Source organism: Hemicordylus capensis, chromosome 15, assembly GCF_027244095.1.
Source record: "Hemicordylus capensis ecotype Gifberg chromosome 15, rHemCap1.1.pri, whole genome shotgun sequence".
Classification (NCBI taxonomy): domain Eukaryota; kingdom Metazoa; phylum Chordata; class Lepidosauria; order Squamata; family Cordylidae; genus Hemicordylus; species Hemicordylus capensis.
Window position 1 is genome coordinate 8945484 of NC_069671.1, and position 16681 is coordinate 8962164.

General features: G+C 48.6%; 1 protein-coding gene across 1 annotated transcript in view; it reads right to left on the reverse strand.

The window, feature by feature from the left end:
* Positions 1-16378, reverse strand: part of MMP17 (matrix metallopeptidase 17) — a 107798-nt gene extending 91420 nt beyond the window's left edge. The window contains exon 1 of the mRNA XM_053280251.1: positions 15663-16378. Within this exon, the coding sequence (XP_053136226.1) occupies positions 15663-15797 (135 nt within the window). The 5' untranslated portion in view covers positions 15798-16378. The remainder of the gene's footprint in view (positions 1-15662) is intronic.
* Positions 16379-16681: the final 303 nt, after the last annotated feature.

Below are 16681 nucleotides of genomic sequence, written 5' to 3' on the forward strand. Positions count from 1 at the left end.
ACACTGAGTGCCTCGGCGGAAAAGGTGGGATATAAATGTAAAATAAATGAATGAATGAATGGGAAGCCTCCAGATGCACCTTCTTCCCACACATCTGCCCTTGAAATGGTACAGCCTTGGGACATGGTGCATGGACTATACCATGTGCTTTTTTGATGCCTATTGCAGCTCAGATCCACATCTATAAGTCCAATCCCACTCTCGTGGAAACAAATTGAGAAGGGCAAGGTATTGAACAAAATAATGGCTAGATGAAGTATAAATACAATGCTTCTCAAATTATTGAGAAACTCTGCCTGGCATGCTTCCGCAGGTATTCTGTTCCGCAGGTGAACATATGAAGGTTCTAATCTACAACGGCATGCACACAAGGTCTAGACAGTGGAGTATTTAATCCAAAGATGGCACTCTTCATTCTTATTTATTACAATATTGATATTCCACCTATTTTCCAAGAAATTCAAGGTGGCCAAAAACCATGTTTAAAACCAAGACAAAACATTTAAAAACAAAACAAAATGACAATAGAACAGGAGCAAAAGATTTTTTAAAAAATCAAGGCACAGGATAAAATTCAGGGACACAGAGGATCAAATTCAGGGACACAGAGGCTGCTTTCGCACATAACGTGGAACTGGAGTTGAACGAGGAAGAGGTTCCCAGGCTGTCTGCCTGCACGCCAGCCCCTCGGAACTCCACGCGGAGGGTGACCCGAGGTGTCGCTCTCCGAACTCCAGTCTGAACCCTCGGGTTGAAGTGAGTTTTGCCACGCCAACCCGAGGTTTAATACAGCCTGCGTTGCGTCTGAATGCAGAAATGCAGGCTGCATTCCCTCAAACCAGAGTTGAGGGAGGAAGCTCCTCCCTTTCTCCGGCGGTCACTGGCAGTGTGGTCTGTGCTTTATGAAAGAAGGAAGCCCCTACAGCCAGCTTCCCTTCCCCTCTGCAGCCTCGCTGACTGCAGGCTCCCAGCTCTCCGTTTCTTCCAAATCAGGGCAGCAGAGCCAGAACCGTGGGTCTGTTTGACCTGCAGTTCCACATGACAGGCGCATGTGACCAGAGTCAAAGCACAGGTAGCCCCAAAGCAGAAAGCACAAGGGACCCAAATGAGGACTTCAAAAGGCTCGGTGAAACAAAGCTTTCAAACTGTGCTGAAAAATCGGCAGGTAGGGTGTCCGAGGTAACTCAAGTGGGAGACAGTTCCAGGGGATGGGGACATCCATCCAGAAGGCCTGTGCACCTTAGGTGGGATTATAACACCTTCTAATGTTTCACCCATGAAAACAGGGATACGGCTTTGAATGTGATGGGGGCGTGGCCAAGCACCTTGGGAGGTGAGGTTTATAATGCACGAGGGGAGTGGCCAAGCAACCTGGAGGCGGGGCATACAGTTCTGACTACAAGCATGCCATCAAGGCAAAACGGGCAATAAGGCTTTATTGCAGAGGACAAAAGTGGATGAGCCAAGCCCATACCCCCCACCCCAACAATTCTCCAATGAAAATGGGGATAAGCAACTCATAGCAATCCATCGCCACTCCAAGGATGACTGCCCTCATCCTTCACTCATCATTACACACTGCTGAAGCCTGGTTTCTACCAGTGTCCCCTGTAACAAGGATTTCCAGGTGTCGTTGACTACAACTCCCATAATCCTCAGCCAAAGCCCATTACAGTTGAGGATGCTGGGAGTTGTAGTCAACAGCATCTGGAAACCCCTGTTTCAGGGAACACTGGTTTCTACCCTCTCGATTCGGGCTGCACCACTTTGGCCCTCCTGCAGATGTTGGACTACAACTCCCATCATTCCCGATGACTGGCCACTGTTGCCGGGGATGATGGGAGTTGTAGTTCAAGAACAGCCAGAGGGCCGAGTTGGCCCACCTCTGCATGAAGGGTGCAGACTCAAGAGACACGATTCATCCAGTCCGCCTCCCACTCGGAGACTGAATTTCTGGGACGCTGGGGAAGGAGTTGAATCCTGAAGAACTGCCACTCTAGCAACCTGCACGGAGGCGAGAAGGCGGGCGATTGAACAAAGCATCCCCAAGAGGCAAAAATAAGGACCACGATTGCCCAGGGGCAGAGTCCAGAAAGCAAGAACCGTCCTTAGTAAACCAGGCACGGTCAGAATGGATAGAAAATGAAGCTATTTTATACAGTCAGACTCAGTACCCAACTTAGGCACCAAAGAAAAGCTTGCAGAGAAGTGTCAAAGAATCCTGCCCTCTCAAGGGGCCTCCACTACCCAACACTCTTTGATCTCCTCCCTGGAAGAATATCTTAACTTTTCAGACCGAGGGCGGGCGAGCGAGGGACTCTGCTAAGGAGCTGCTCTTCTCTCCCCCTGCCCACTGTGAAGAGGCAGGAGCAAAAGGCAGTCAGCAATCCCGTCTCCTCTGGGACAAAGGGGGGCAGGAGGAAAGGGAGCCTTGCCCGAGGAGATGCTTCCCACGGCCTCCAAGTTATGAATGCAAAATTTGCATTCCCCTTGGAACTCCAGTCCACTGGAGGATGGAGAGGGGTGTGTGCATTTGTTTCGGAACTGCCTCTTGGCAGACCCAAGTACGTGTGATGGCAGCAGACCCATCACTTTAAATGCAGGTCTGACCCAACACTCTCTATGAAAACAAGAAGAAACCACCCAGAAGAACAGCATTTCCCCACAATCAAAAAGTGACAGAGTGGAAGGAGAAATCAATCACCCAGTAGGCCACATGCTGGGAAGAAAAGAAAAAAGCTCCAGAGAGGCCTGCTGGAAAATAAAACTTCTTGAGCTGGTGCCTGGAGGTAGAAAGGGAGGGGAGCATCCATAGTTCAGGAGGCAGGGAGTTCCAGAGGACAGGAGCCATCACGGAGAAGGCCTGCCTGCACGTCGCCACCAGTGAAGCTCAGATGGTGGTGGAATGCACAGGAGAGCCTCCCTGAAAGATCTTACAGGCCAGGCAGATTCAAGTGTGAGCAAGTGGTCCTTCAGGCATCTTGGTCCTCAGCCATTTTCCTCTCCCACAAATTGACCCCCTTCCCAACACTTGGGTGGCAGTCTTGCTACCAGAAGTTTAAAAAAAAAAAGGCAAGTAAGGCCACCACACACAAGCAGAGTCCAGCAGAACCCAACCAAAGGTCTAGAATCACAGAATATTAGACTTGAAGGTTACCTGGAAAGTCATCTAGTCCAACCCCCTCCTCAGTGAAGGAAACTGCTACAACGTCCTTGGTGGATGGCTGCCCAGCGGTTTGAAAACCTGCTCTGTACAGTGACCAACTAGATGCCTCCAGGAAACCCACAGGCAAGATATGAAAGCAGGTCATCTGAAAGCAGCAACTAGTTTTCAATGGTATACTGCCTCTGGATCTGGAGGATCCATTTAGGCATCATGGCTAAAAGGCAGCTGATCTGGATTGCCCCGGCCAGAGTAGATTGCCAGCTATAACACACTAGCTCAAAAGAACAGCAGAGACACTCAAAACCAAAACCACTCTCCTCATATTTGGGAGAAAACCTTTGACTCAATTTTCATTTTAATGGCAGCGGTGTCTGCTCCCCAGCTCACAAATACAAGACTATAAAAGACTGTAAACCACCTGGCACCATCACACAAAACAAGGTAATGAAAATGTGGGCGATCCGTCAGTTTTAATATCGCTTTGGGCAGGTTTTAAGAAGGTCCCCCCTCCCCATCAAATTAGAATGCCGTCATGGGAGTGGGAAGGATTATGAACTTTCATTCGGCAAACATCACCAGCGAGCTTCATCCCAACCTGTCGCAGAGCCGAAACAGTCCATAACTCTGCGGGCAGCTTTTGCTCGTCTGCTTCCTTTTTTTAATCACACAGAATGGTTTTCAGAGACAATCGGCAGTGAGGAGGAGACGGAGGAGGGAAGCATCATTTCAAGTGTGGAGAGCACTATTGATACTGTATGTAATCCAAAAGGCACTTGGAGATGCAATATTCCAGCAAAGGTTAGGACAACTTTCTCTTGGTGATGTTTCAGGCTTTCGGATATGATGGTGGAACTGCTTTGGTGGTCTTGGGCTCTATTTACCGTCCCACAACTTCAAATAGGACATCTTGGAATGTCATATCTTAACAGTAATGGTTTCCCTCTCAACAAGGTGCCTCTGTAACTGAGGGGTGGCCCGTCCATGAGGGAAGGTGGAGTGCTCACCTCCAGTGGCAGATTCTTGGGGTGCCAACAGAATACCGTCCCAAGGAAAGTAACAGGCCATTCTATCCCGTCTTGCCGATTACAACCTCCAGCAATGAGCTCCGTCCTGCTTGGATTCAACTTCAGTTTATGATCCCTCATCCAGCCCATTACTGCCTGTAGGCAGGCATTTAAAGGGCTAATGCCATTTCCAGGTTATGCCTGTATTAACCCAAAAGGAAGAGGGCTCTGAATTTATGATGGTCCCCCGATTTCTAAGAGCAAAGAACTTGAGGGGGGAAACCGTAGTCTATACGGTAATGCTGCCTGTCAGTGCAGACAGTTATGAGTTAGATGAACCAATGCCCTGACTCAGCAAAAGGCAGCTTCATGCGCTCAGTTTAAGGTGTGCTTCCAGCTGCTATATTTTATTTATTTATTTATTTAAAATATTTCCCCTGCCTCTCCAGTACACTACTGCTCGGGGCGGCTTTGATAAAACAGATACAATGTAAAATAAAACTAACCAAATTAACCAAATTAAGTAAACAAGGTAAAAGGCCAGGCTAAGACCACAATCAGAATTACGTTTCAAATTAAAAGTTATTTTAAGAGCTAAAAATTGAGCATGATCAGTTATACCCTGTACACTTGATTTCTAAGGGTCTTTTAGAGATGGCAATCCTGTGAACACATATTGGAGAGTAAACCCATGAAACAGTGGGATTTACTCAGAGGAATCATGGGCAGGATAACACTACTAAAGATTTCATTTTAAAAAATAAATGATAGAAGTCCTTCGGAGGGCCTCCCTAGAAGGTCCCTGGGGCCCTTTCTCACGATCCCGTGAGAGGTCTTGAGGGCGGATAGCAGAGAAAGCTGCAGTCGCTTATGTTCCCCGCAGATGATCCCCTTGCCGGCTCTGGGTCCACAGATCTCATGCTCAGATGCTCAGTGCAGGGGATAAGAAGCCTCGTCCCGGCCCCCAGAAATCCCACAATGCACCATGTGAGTCCATGGTGCATTGTGGGGAACCCCCAGCGATGGCAGGGACCAGACAATCAAGCGGTGCTACCATACAATCAGGGAAGATGCTCACACTCCTAACCTCTTGGAAGAGGCATATTTCACAACAGGGTTAGGTGGTGCTGGCCCGCTGGGATCAGGCCCAGTTCCAGTGGTTATGTGCAGCCTAACCCAAGCTAGGTGTCCCTAGCCTGCATGTGAGAACACTGCCTGAAAAATAAAATCAAGGAAAATCAAACCCTGGATTCAGTTACGTCTGCCAGCATCAAAACCGTGTGCCCAGGAACTTTCAGCATTCCCCGCCTAGTTTTAGGACACAGGAGATTCTACCTGCTTCTTGGTATGCTTTCCAGGAAAGCATTGAACTAGTACAGGCCTGCTCAACTTAGGCCCCCCAGCTGTTTTTGGACTACAACTCCCATAATTCTCAGCCACAGCAGCCAATAGCCAGGGATTATGGGACTTGTAGGCCAACATCTGCAGGAGGGCCGAAGTTGAGCAGGCCTGAACTAGTATGATCAGTTCTGCTCTGGACTAGTGTGATCATATAGACCGTGGCTCTCACATTGTCCGAATGAATCCTAAGGGGTCCAATTAGGTAGGAAGTGGCCATTCCAATGGGGTTCGATCGACATCTCTTGATTTTGATTGCCGGATCTCTCTTGGAGCCGAGGGCCAGAAGAAGTAAGCCTGCTAAATAGGCCAGTTTGCAGAGCTCAGACTGCTTCAGACAGAGGATGCAGAGGAGAAGTGATGTCCTTTGTAGTGATTATCCCATCAGAGATGGGGCCGTGGCTCAGTGGTAGAGATTCTGATTTGCAGGCAGAAGGGTACCAGGTTCAGACCCAGGCAGAATCTCTAGGTACTCCTGACTGAAACCTTGGAAAGTTGCTGCCAGTCAGTACTGAGCAGGATGAGTAATTGTGGCTCCCCTGGTTTAGGAGAGGAGAGCTGGTCTTGTGGTAGCAAGCATGAATTGTCCCCTTTGCTAAACAGGGTCTGCCCTGGTTTGCATATGGATGGGAGGCTATAGGTGAGCACTGAAAGATATTCCCCTTAGGGGATGGGGTCGATCTGGGAAGAGCATCTGCATGCAGAAGGTTCCCAGTTCCCTCCCTGGCAGCAACTCCAAGATTGGGCTGAGAGAGATTCCTGCCTGCAACCTTGGAGAAGCCGCTGCCAGTCTGTGTAGGCAATACTGAACTTGGTGGGCCAATGGTCTGACTCGGCAGAAGGCAGCTTCCTATGACCTACCTGCAGCCTTCCTACGTGTAAACCTTTGTCCCTGAACCTCACTCCTTTTTCAGGACGTGGTGTTAAGACCTAAGTTTGCTCTTGCTTCTCAAACATAAGGATTAGGGAAAGGGGTTAATTATACATTTGAGTTAGAGCAACAATCAAAGGAGAGGCAGTAAACAAATATGAATGCAGCAAAAGGTTTCCTGTTAAGAGCGGATTGAAATGCTGATGTTTTTCACTAAGTTATGGCTTTGTATAGTCAGAAAACTTAGGATTTAAAAAGGGGGAAATCCTGATCGAGATTCAGGTTGTCTTTAGGCTTCTTCAGTGACTTTCTCTTTACTTTAAGAAAGAAAGTAGGCCTGATCTCACAATTCTTTGAATCTAGATTTAATATGGGTTACCATCATTTATGTGAACCTACACCAAGGTGGGAATCCCAGGCCATAAACCATCTTGGGGTGAGTTCACACAATCATCTGAATGTTGGCAACCCACATCAAACAGTTCAAATGATTGTGTGAACAAGCCAATTAAGTTCAATGCTCCTTGAAACCACGTTTCGTGACATGCCAGGTAATCAATGTTATGTTTTCATGTCTTAAGCTTTGTCTGTTCCTCCAGAAGCTATATAAGGAAACTTTTACTTTTACTCTCATCTTTAAATATTGTCATGGCATTGTCATTACCCGTGTGAACATGAACATACACATGGTACAATGTCTGAATTGGAGACCTGAACACAACAGTTTCCTGATACAGCTCATGACTAATCAAAATACTGTGTGTGTGTGTGTGTGTGTGTGTGTGTGTGTAGGTCATTGACTAGGAGACAACCCACGATGACACTTTCCACTCTAGTCCATGCCAGCTTTCTGCTCCTTCTTGTAAACAGACTGTTAACCATTCTTGCTACAGGAAGTTAATTAATTTCTCTGTGATGCAACCCTTTTTGGTTCTTTTTGCTCCTGCAGTCTTAGGATCGACTAAAGCGTGCAGGGGCTCACGTGGTACAGTCCTCTCGGATAAGGGTACCACCTAGAATGTGCATGAAGCGAGGGGGTTGTTTTGATTTCGCTCTGCATGGAACTCTTACACACCAAAGAGAAAGCCAACGAGGGACAATTTCCCGTGGTAGAACGCCAAACGAGGAATTCAGAGGACTGTACCATTCAAGATGGTACAGTCCTCTGAAAGGACTGAACACCAGGAGCGCCTGTACGACAGAATCAGCTCTAGCATAAACGAGACATCTAGCATGATTCCTGGATGAGTCACCGACTGCTCACTCCCTCCGTCTTCTGACGAGGAAGCCAGATCATTAGAAAAGGAAAGGCTGACCTATTTTTATTTATATATTGCTATACTACTTTCCTCTAGTAAGAGCCAAAAAAGGCTGATCAAAGATTAATACAGACAATAAAGAACTTCCAGCTGCTCCCTTTTGGCGGAAGCTGGAGCCTTCATCCCCGCACCCCGAGAAGACTTCTTCACCTCACCACCCATTAGAGTGATGCAAGCAGAGAGCACAAGCGAGCCACTCTGCACCAGATGCGGTGGCAAAATTAGAAACCGTTTCAAGCATTAAACATGAGCCTCCCTTGTTAGGACAGTATTATTTAACATCAAGCCACCAAGTTCAGCCCCCCACCCCGATATTCACTCTTCCATCAATAACAGAAGCTTGTAATAATGTTCTTCCCAAGCTATCTTGTAAATCCTGCCTATAGGCAAGTGGGTGGGGCTATACAGGTCAGTGGTAGAAGGTCCCAGGTTCAATTCTAGGCGGCATCTCCAGTAGGACTGGGAAAAGAATCCTTTAAGAACGTAAGAACAGCCCTGCTGGATCAGGCCCAAGAATGCCCATCTAGTCCAGCATCCTGTTTTGCACAGTGACCCACCAGATGCCACTGGAAGCCCACAGGCAGGAGTTGAGGGCATCCCCTCTCTCCTGCTGTTACTCCCCTGCAACTGGTATTCAGAGGCATCCTGCCTTTGAGGCTGGAGGTGGCCTGTAGCCCTCTGACTAGTAGCCGATGACAGACCTCTCCTCCATGAAGTCATCCAAATCCCTCTTAAAGCCATCCAGGTTGTTTGCTGTGACCACATCTTGTGGCAGAGAATTCCACAAGCCGATTATGCGTTGTGTGAAAAAGTACTTCTGTTTGCTGGTCCTAGATTTCCTGGCAATCAATTTCATGGAATGACCCCTGGTTCTAGTGTTATGTGAGAGGGAGAAGAATTTCTATCCACTTTCTCCACACCATGCATGATTTTATAGACCTTTCTCATGTTTCCCAGCAGTGGTCTTTCTGAAACTTTTGAGAGCGGCTGCCAGTCAGTATAGCCAATACTGAGCTAGATGGTCCAATGGTCTGACTCAGTATGTGGCAGCTTCCTAAGTGAGGGCCCTTCTAAGTCTAGTGTTGGCATCCTCCTTCAGTGAGAAATATCCTCTAATTTGCACAACAACCTTGTAAAGTAGGCAAGGGCTGGGCTGAGAAACAGGCTGGCCCAAGCCATCCAGGAAGTTCCATAACTATTTATTTATTTATTTCATTTAAGAATGTAATAAATGTATTATTACATATATAATAATATAAGTGGTATATAAATGTTTTAAATAAAATAAATAAATAACAAATATTACTTTTATATTCCGCTCTTCCTCCAAGGAGCTCCAAGGAGTACATGGTTCGGTGTACATGGTTCTTTTTATGCTCACAACAACCCTGTGAGGTAGGTTAGGCTGAGAGAGACATGATCGGCCCAGAGTCACCCAGCGAGTTTCATGGTTGAATAGGGATTCGAACTTGGGTCTTCCCGGTCCTAGTCCAACACTCTAACCACTATCCTATGCTAAGCAAGGATTGGAAAATGGGTCTTCCCAGTTCAAGTCCAACACACTGTCACAGATATTGAGAATAAAATCACCCCGTTTCCCCTTATGTTCATTGGATTCAGCTAGGCCTGATCTACCTGCAACCTTTTTACTTGGAAACCTTTGCTCTGGAAACTCAGTTGTCTCCAGGTAGAGCTGAGAAAAACCTCCTGTCTGAACCTCAGGAGAAACACTGCCAGTCAGGGTAAACATTACTGAGTGAGATAGAGCCATGGTCTGACTCAATATAAGGCGGCTTCCTATACTCCTGTGCAGTGCCAAAGACTAGGCAAAACAAGCAACGTCCCCATGACCCATCCACTCATCTCTCTTGCTGAATCATAACCCAGAAATTAAAACCAAGCTGCAATCCTAAGCATGCTTACCTGAAACATCAAAACTAGTAGGACTTACATCAGAGGAAATACATTTAGGATGGCAGGGTCATTGCACAATATCCTGTTAGTTCTCTTTCAGAAATGTAACAGGGGATCACACTTGCTCCTCTAGAAATGCATTTCACCCACTCTGTGCCCCCCTCCAATGTATTTTCTTTCTGGGGCATCCTCTGCCCCGATACAAGATGGAATTTGATCTTGAGGAGAAGCACGGGAAAACAACCAACCAAACCCACCAACTATCAGCATGATCAGTGGAAATTAAGAGAGACAGCTAAAGCCTGCTTGCTTGGGAGGAAGTTGCAAAGGAATCAATAAGGCTTACACCCAAGTTATTGTGTTTAGGAACACAATGTCAGTGGATTGCCCTCAGGTGCTCTTCTGAAGTTTAAAAGTGGACCTGGTTAAATGCAGAGCGTTAATACCCTAAAAATAGGACAGAATTCAAGCTTACAGGATTTGCTTTGGGTTTTTTATTTTTATTTTTAAAAGGATTAATACTTGTATTTTACAGGTGAGGGCCAAACAGCCCTTGAAACAAAATAGTTTGAAACTGCATTTTTAAGAAGATTAACAGATCCTGATTCTGTGGATGGTTGGGAATTTCGGTGCCCCTCCTGGTGGTAAAGAGCCCATTTCTCCAGTGGTAAAGGCAAGGCGGGTCCACCTTAAGTGGCACAGTGGGGAAATGCTTGACTAACAAGCAGAAGGTTGCTGGTTCGAATCCCCGCTGGTACTATATCAGACATATACTATATCGGGCAGCAGTGATATAGGAAGATGCGGAAAGGCACCATCTCATACTGCATGGGAGGAGGCAATGGTCAACCCCTCTTGTATTCTACCAAAGAAAACTACAGGGCTCTGTGAGTGCCAGGAGTCGAAATCGACTTGCCGGCACACTTTGCTTTAAAGGCAAGGCAAACTTCAGCTCCACAGACAGTTCCATGGGACAAGTTGTTCTGACAGCAGTCAGAGGTAGAATGAACCCTTAAATAGCTCAGAGCTACCCCTTCCTGGGCTCCACCTCTTTGCCTTTTGTCTTAAAGGGACAGCCTCGTGGAATCTAGCATGCCTCCCCTGCTCTACCTGATCCTGCCTAGCCTGTTGCCCATGCAGATGTGCAGGTAAAGGAGTGCAACAGTTGGAGAAATCGGACCTGACCTCAGTCACTCATGCATTGGTAACATCCAGATTGGACTGCTGCAATGCGCTCTACGTGGGGCTGCCCTTGAAGACTGTTCAGAAGCTTCCGCTGGTTCAGAATGCTGCTGCAAGCATGCTCGTGGGTGCAAGTCATTTCATGTTTATCACACCCATCCTGCAGTAACTTCATTGGTTACTGGTCTATTTCCGGGCTAGATTCAAGGTGCTGGTCTTGACTTTAAAGCTCTACATGGCTTGGGACCAGAGTACCTGTCGGACCTCATTCGTCCATATGAATCTGCCAGGGCCCTCTGCTCATCATCTCAGGCCCTGGTCATGGCCCCGCCACTAACAGAGATCCGGTTGGCAGAGACTAGAGACAGGGCCTTTTCGGTTGTGGCCCCTCGGCTTCCAAACACCCTCCCTGAAGAGCTTCGCCATGCTCCCTCCCTTTACAAAAGCATCTTAAAACACAGCTTTTTAAGGAGGCTTTTTAATGCTCCATTTTTGGTTGTATCGGGTAGGTTCTTTAGCTTTTTATAATTTTCCGTTTTTAGCTTTTAAAATAACTTTTCATTTGAACCTAATAATGAGTGTGGTTTTTAATCTGACTTTTAACTTGTTTGTTCAATTTGGTTAGTTTGATTACTTTCATTGTGTCTTGTATCTATTTTATTGTTGTGAACCGCCCCAAGCAGTAGTGCACTGGAGGGGAGGGGTATTAATATACAAAACCAAACAAAACCAAACAAAACCCAAACTGTATTTTGCAGTCCTTTTCGTGACCATGATGCCCCTAACCCCATTTGCCCTTGATTTCAATGATGTGTCTACCGCAAATTCGACAACCATGAGGTTTCCCCAGAATGGAACCCTCACGGATGGCAAGGGATGATTGCATTTGGTCCCGTGTTCGAGATGATCGTTGGCAACTCCAGAAGATCTGGCAGAACTTTGCACACTCTAATGGATTGTCTAGGGCAGGGATTCTCAGCGTTGGGTCCCCAGATGTTATTGGACTTCAACTCCCATAATCCCCAACCAAAAGCCACTGGGGCTGGGGATTATGGGAGTTGGTCCAATAACATCTGGGGACCCAGCGTTGAGAATCCCTGGTCTAGGGGGCTGTTCTAGCAACACACTTAGGGAAATAAAACCCTTTTCACCCCTGCTGCAGCATTACAGGGTTGCTTGGTAACAGTGCTTCTAACACCCTGTCCTGTGGCTTGGAGGATAATAAAAATCACACTTAGCATGCACTTAGCACATGATAATGTCCAAAAAAGCTTGGTCTCATCACCATCGCAGCCGTCCTGACAGCTGCCCTTTCAAGTTGCCTTTATGACTCCCATTTTTGCAGAGGCCACCCAACAAGTTTGCAACAGAGGCCAGATTTCCATTGGAACGTGGCCGGAGCATTTCTCAGCCCCATTGATACAACATACCCTAGCTTAAACTTGCTATACGAGTCTAGATTGCACCCCTTGCATTTTAACATCCCAATGAACCATCTGAGAAGGAAGTTCACCTTCATACACACCAAGGAAATAAATCAGAACTGTGCAAGACACACGGCCCCATTCATCTTAGCAGGGCTTCCTCCGAACTGCCTGTTCAAAGCATTATGACATTTTCAGTTACTGCTGAACGTAATGTGAAATGACCAGCACAGAACTCCCATGTTTGGAGAAGTGGTTCTCACCAGTTCCTGGCACCGGCTAAGTAGCATCCATCCATCCAAATATCAACCTATTTTGTTTAAACGCTTGGATCCCACTTTTCTGTATAGATTCAAAGTGGCTTCCAACATCAAAAATTAAACTTTTTTTTTTAAGTCACAAATAAAAACACCGCAGAAAAACAAACCACACACCAGATCTAAACAAAGTGATAAAACATCTCACAGCAACAACACATCAAGAGCCAGAAAGAAGCAGCCAGAAAAGCCAGCTCTTGGCCAGAGCTCAAAAACTAGAAAGAGAAGGAGTCACCCAAGTCTAACAGGGGAGACAGTGGCGAAGGGTCGGAGCCACCACCAAGAATATCATGTCCATCCAATCTGGTCCTTCAGACACACTTCCGTCCATGGTAGGCAAGAGAGTAATGGGTCCAGGGTTGTTCTGCCTTGACCCTTCCAAACCATGGGGACAGGTTTCTATTCACACAGCTACTTACAACATTTGAACCAATGAAGCTACCCAAATCAGAACATGGTTCCAGCACATTCGGCACCCTCTGTTTCAACAGCACCAGCTCTCCAAGGGATCTAGCAGAGGCCTTTCCCATGCTTGCTACTACACATCTTGAGATACCAGGCATTTAATGGAGAGTCTCTACATCCCAACCATGTGCTATCCCACAGACCCATGACTCCTTTTCTCCAGAGGATCTTGGAATAGAGCCCAGAACTTCTAAACACCCATAGCCCTGATGCCAGAAGTTCTCAAACGTGGGTCTCCTAGATGTTTTTGGACCACGACTCCCACCCACCACGGTGGCAGGGGATGATGGGTGTTGTAGTGCCACCATGGTGACAGGGGATGATGGGTGTTGTAGTCCAACATCTGGGGGCCCACATTCGAGAACCCTTGCTTGCCCTAAGACTAACACATTTTATAATGCCATTCAACCACTGCCACTTTTCTTAATGACACAAAGCTGAATCATCAAGAAGTCAAGTTGGATTCCTGGGCCAGTTTCCAGCCTTGCCACTATCAACCCCAAATCATCACCTGGCTCTCTTTTCCTTCCAGCATTCTGGATTTTGGGCTCCACTACCCCGGATATTTCCTTTTGCACAGGCGATGCTACTTGCTTGCCCGTTCACAGACAAGTCAACTCTTCTTCTGCTCAAGCAGAGATGGCCAACCGGCATCCGGTGGGCTGGATCCAGCTCTGTGTGACCTGCCAAATTTTAACAGCGAGGTCATAAAACATTTGGTTTCAGCTCACACATAGAGAAAACAGAAACACTACGAGATCTCTTACCTTTCGACACTATCTTTTCCTTTAGGTTTTGTACATCAACAGCCCTGGAAAACAAGCTACTCTGAGAAACAACACACTTCATCACTACAGGGTTGTAACTGCTAAACAGCAGCCGGTTATTATAGAGAACCGCAGAATCCTAGAGTTGGGATCCCTTGAAGGCCATCTAGACCAACCCCTTGCTCGAGGCAGGGAATCCAGAGCTAGCATACCCCCAACTGATAGCTGTCTAGTCTTTGCCCAAAGATCTTCAGTGAGGAAAAGCCCACACACGCATATCATTGGTTCCATTGCCAAATTCTTCTTACCATTAAGAAGTTTCCCCCTAATGTTCAACCAAAATCTACCTACCTTGTTAGTTTTAGTTCTTATGATCCACCAAAATCTACTCTCTGTAACCCAAACCTATTTAATTCAGTTCTGCCATTATGTGTCTCCTGATCTTCAACCAAAACCTATCTTCCGTAACTTAAACTGGTTAGATCCAGCCCTACATTTAAGCAGTCTCTCCTAGTGTTCAACCAACATCCTGGTAACTTAAACCTGTTCGATCTTGTCCTGCCCTCTGGGGCCACTGAAAACAAGTCCCTGTCATCTTACAGGGCTCACCCACAAGAGGGATGGATTCTGTGGGAAAATACACCTTCTAGCCCCCAACAAGCATCTGGAAACAAAGTGGCCCCTGAGAATACAGAAGTTCACCATTCCTAGAACAGATCTTCCATCTTTCTCTTCTCTCCCTCCTTCTGTCTCTGGAGGGCGTAGCATCAAGTCGCCACGATCTGTGCCAGAGCCAACTCCACACATATACACACAGCGACATCGATTGCACTGCACAGATACGCACAGAGACCTTAGGAAAAGGCTGACAACAATTGTCCGAACGGATCACAGACTGGGATCAGCACAATTCAACAGCATGGCTATATCTGGGGATGCCTCGATCCCTTTCCTCCTTGAGCCATTCTGATACCGGCTCAGCCTCGACAGAGGTATTTCTACTCCAGACAGATAACCCATTGGTATTTCGACTCCAGATAACCCATTTCTGATGGAGAGGCGTATGGCTGTTTTAGAACCTGGAGCCGTGTGTGTGTGTGTGTGTGTGTGTGTGACCTTATTTACAGATTGTAATCGAGAACTGGAATTCTCCTTGTCTCCAGGAGAAGGGAGGAAAGCTACACACACACACACACACACACCCCAACAGTCAGTACACAGGAAGCAATTCATGAGATCTAAAGTCTTTGGTAGTGCACTAGCCAGAGACCCAGAGTGGCTGCAGTTTTTAATTCCCGCAGGGGCGTTCATGCTTGGGGAAACTTGAGGACCACCCCCCCCGTCAGGCAACCTCATCACAACCGACTGCAGCCCCCCCCCTCGCCACTTCCCAAGCCTCATGACCACCCCATGCAGAGAGCAACCTGCTGGTGCTGCTGCCTCGGAATCCTTTTCTCATCCATGCATGCCCACCCTGCAAGAAATAGGAGCCCCCGCTTGATGGGGGCCCCCGCTGGTGGGACCCCCCAGGAAGAAACAGCCAGGCAAGCCCTGTGGGCATGCAGCAGCAGCAGAAGAGAGGTGGGGGTGGTGGGGTGTGTGTGTGTGTGGTGGGGAGAAGGTCCAGCTCTGCAGCTTTGGGGGGGGGCTGTAAAGAATCCCCCCCCACAACTTCACCCTTGCAGGATCGGAGAGGAGAGAGCTTGGCTGGTGCGTCCCAGAGGATGGAGCGGGGGAGGGAGACATGAATGGGTCTCTTTCTTCCAGCGCCCGGGGAGATGGGGGGGGGAGAGGAAAGAGAAGGATCTGGGGTGTGCGGTGGGGGGGCGACTTACAACTCCCAAGGTAAGATCCTCAGCGGTCGGAGTGGGCGCTGCCAAGGTCCGCCGCGAAGCCAAACAAAAGGCGATCATGAGCAACATTTCCTGCGGGGAGAAGGCGCTCGGCCGGGGGCTCCCGCTCCACAGCATCTCTCCCTCAGACCCGCAGCTGCTGCTTCGCCTCCGCGGAGGAGCCGAGCTGAGGGCGCCCAGCTCCGGCGATGGGCAAAGCGGGAGAGGCGGAGCGAGACATCCGCGCTTGTCAGCCTCGGCCCCCGGCTGCCCTGGCGGCTTCCCTTCCCCAGCCGCTTCTCCTCCTCGCGGCTTCAGCCTCGGGCAGGGCGGCGAGGCGGTCACATTGTACGCGGCTCCTCTCTGCAGCCTCCTCGGGGCAGAGCCCCGCGCACGGTCCCAACCATCCTGCCGCCGCGGAGGACCGACGCCAACTTTTCGGGGCGCCCAAAAGGCTCTCCTGGATGCCTGGCCGTGCGCCCCGGGAGGAAAATCGTCGAAAGGAAAACCTCTGGCTTCCTAGAAAGGCGGGACGAGCCCTCCTCCGCCTCCTCGACCCGTTTCCCTCGGCCGACAAAATCCCAGTCCCGAGCTGCGTCCTCCAGCAGTCCCGCAAACGGCGCGATCGCCGCCCGGCTGCGACGGGGAAAGCAGGAGCAGCTGCGAGAGCCGGCGACGCAGCGCCGCCTTCGCCTCTTCTAATCTGGACGCGACGCAGCTCCAGCTCGGGAGGTCCTTCAGAGGAGGAGGAGGAGAGGAGGGGTGGGGCTAAGGAGAGGAGGCGGGGCTAAGGAGAGGGGGAGGCGGGGCCGGAGAAGCTCCGCCCCCCAATCCCGGGGTGCGGGGGGGCGCCGCTTACACGCGAAGAAACTCCCTTGGAAGGATGGTTTCCTGCCTGTGACGGCACTAGAAGGGGGCCAGCAAAGTGCATTTATAGGTGGGACGGAGTGCCGTACCCCACACATATTAGATTTCTGCAACAGAAAGCAGGGGGCACTGGTGGCAAGCCACTAGTTTTCGGT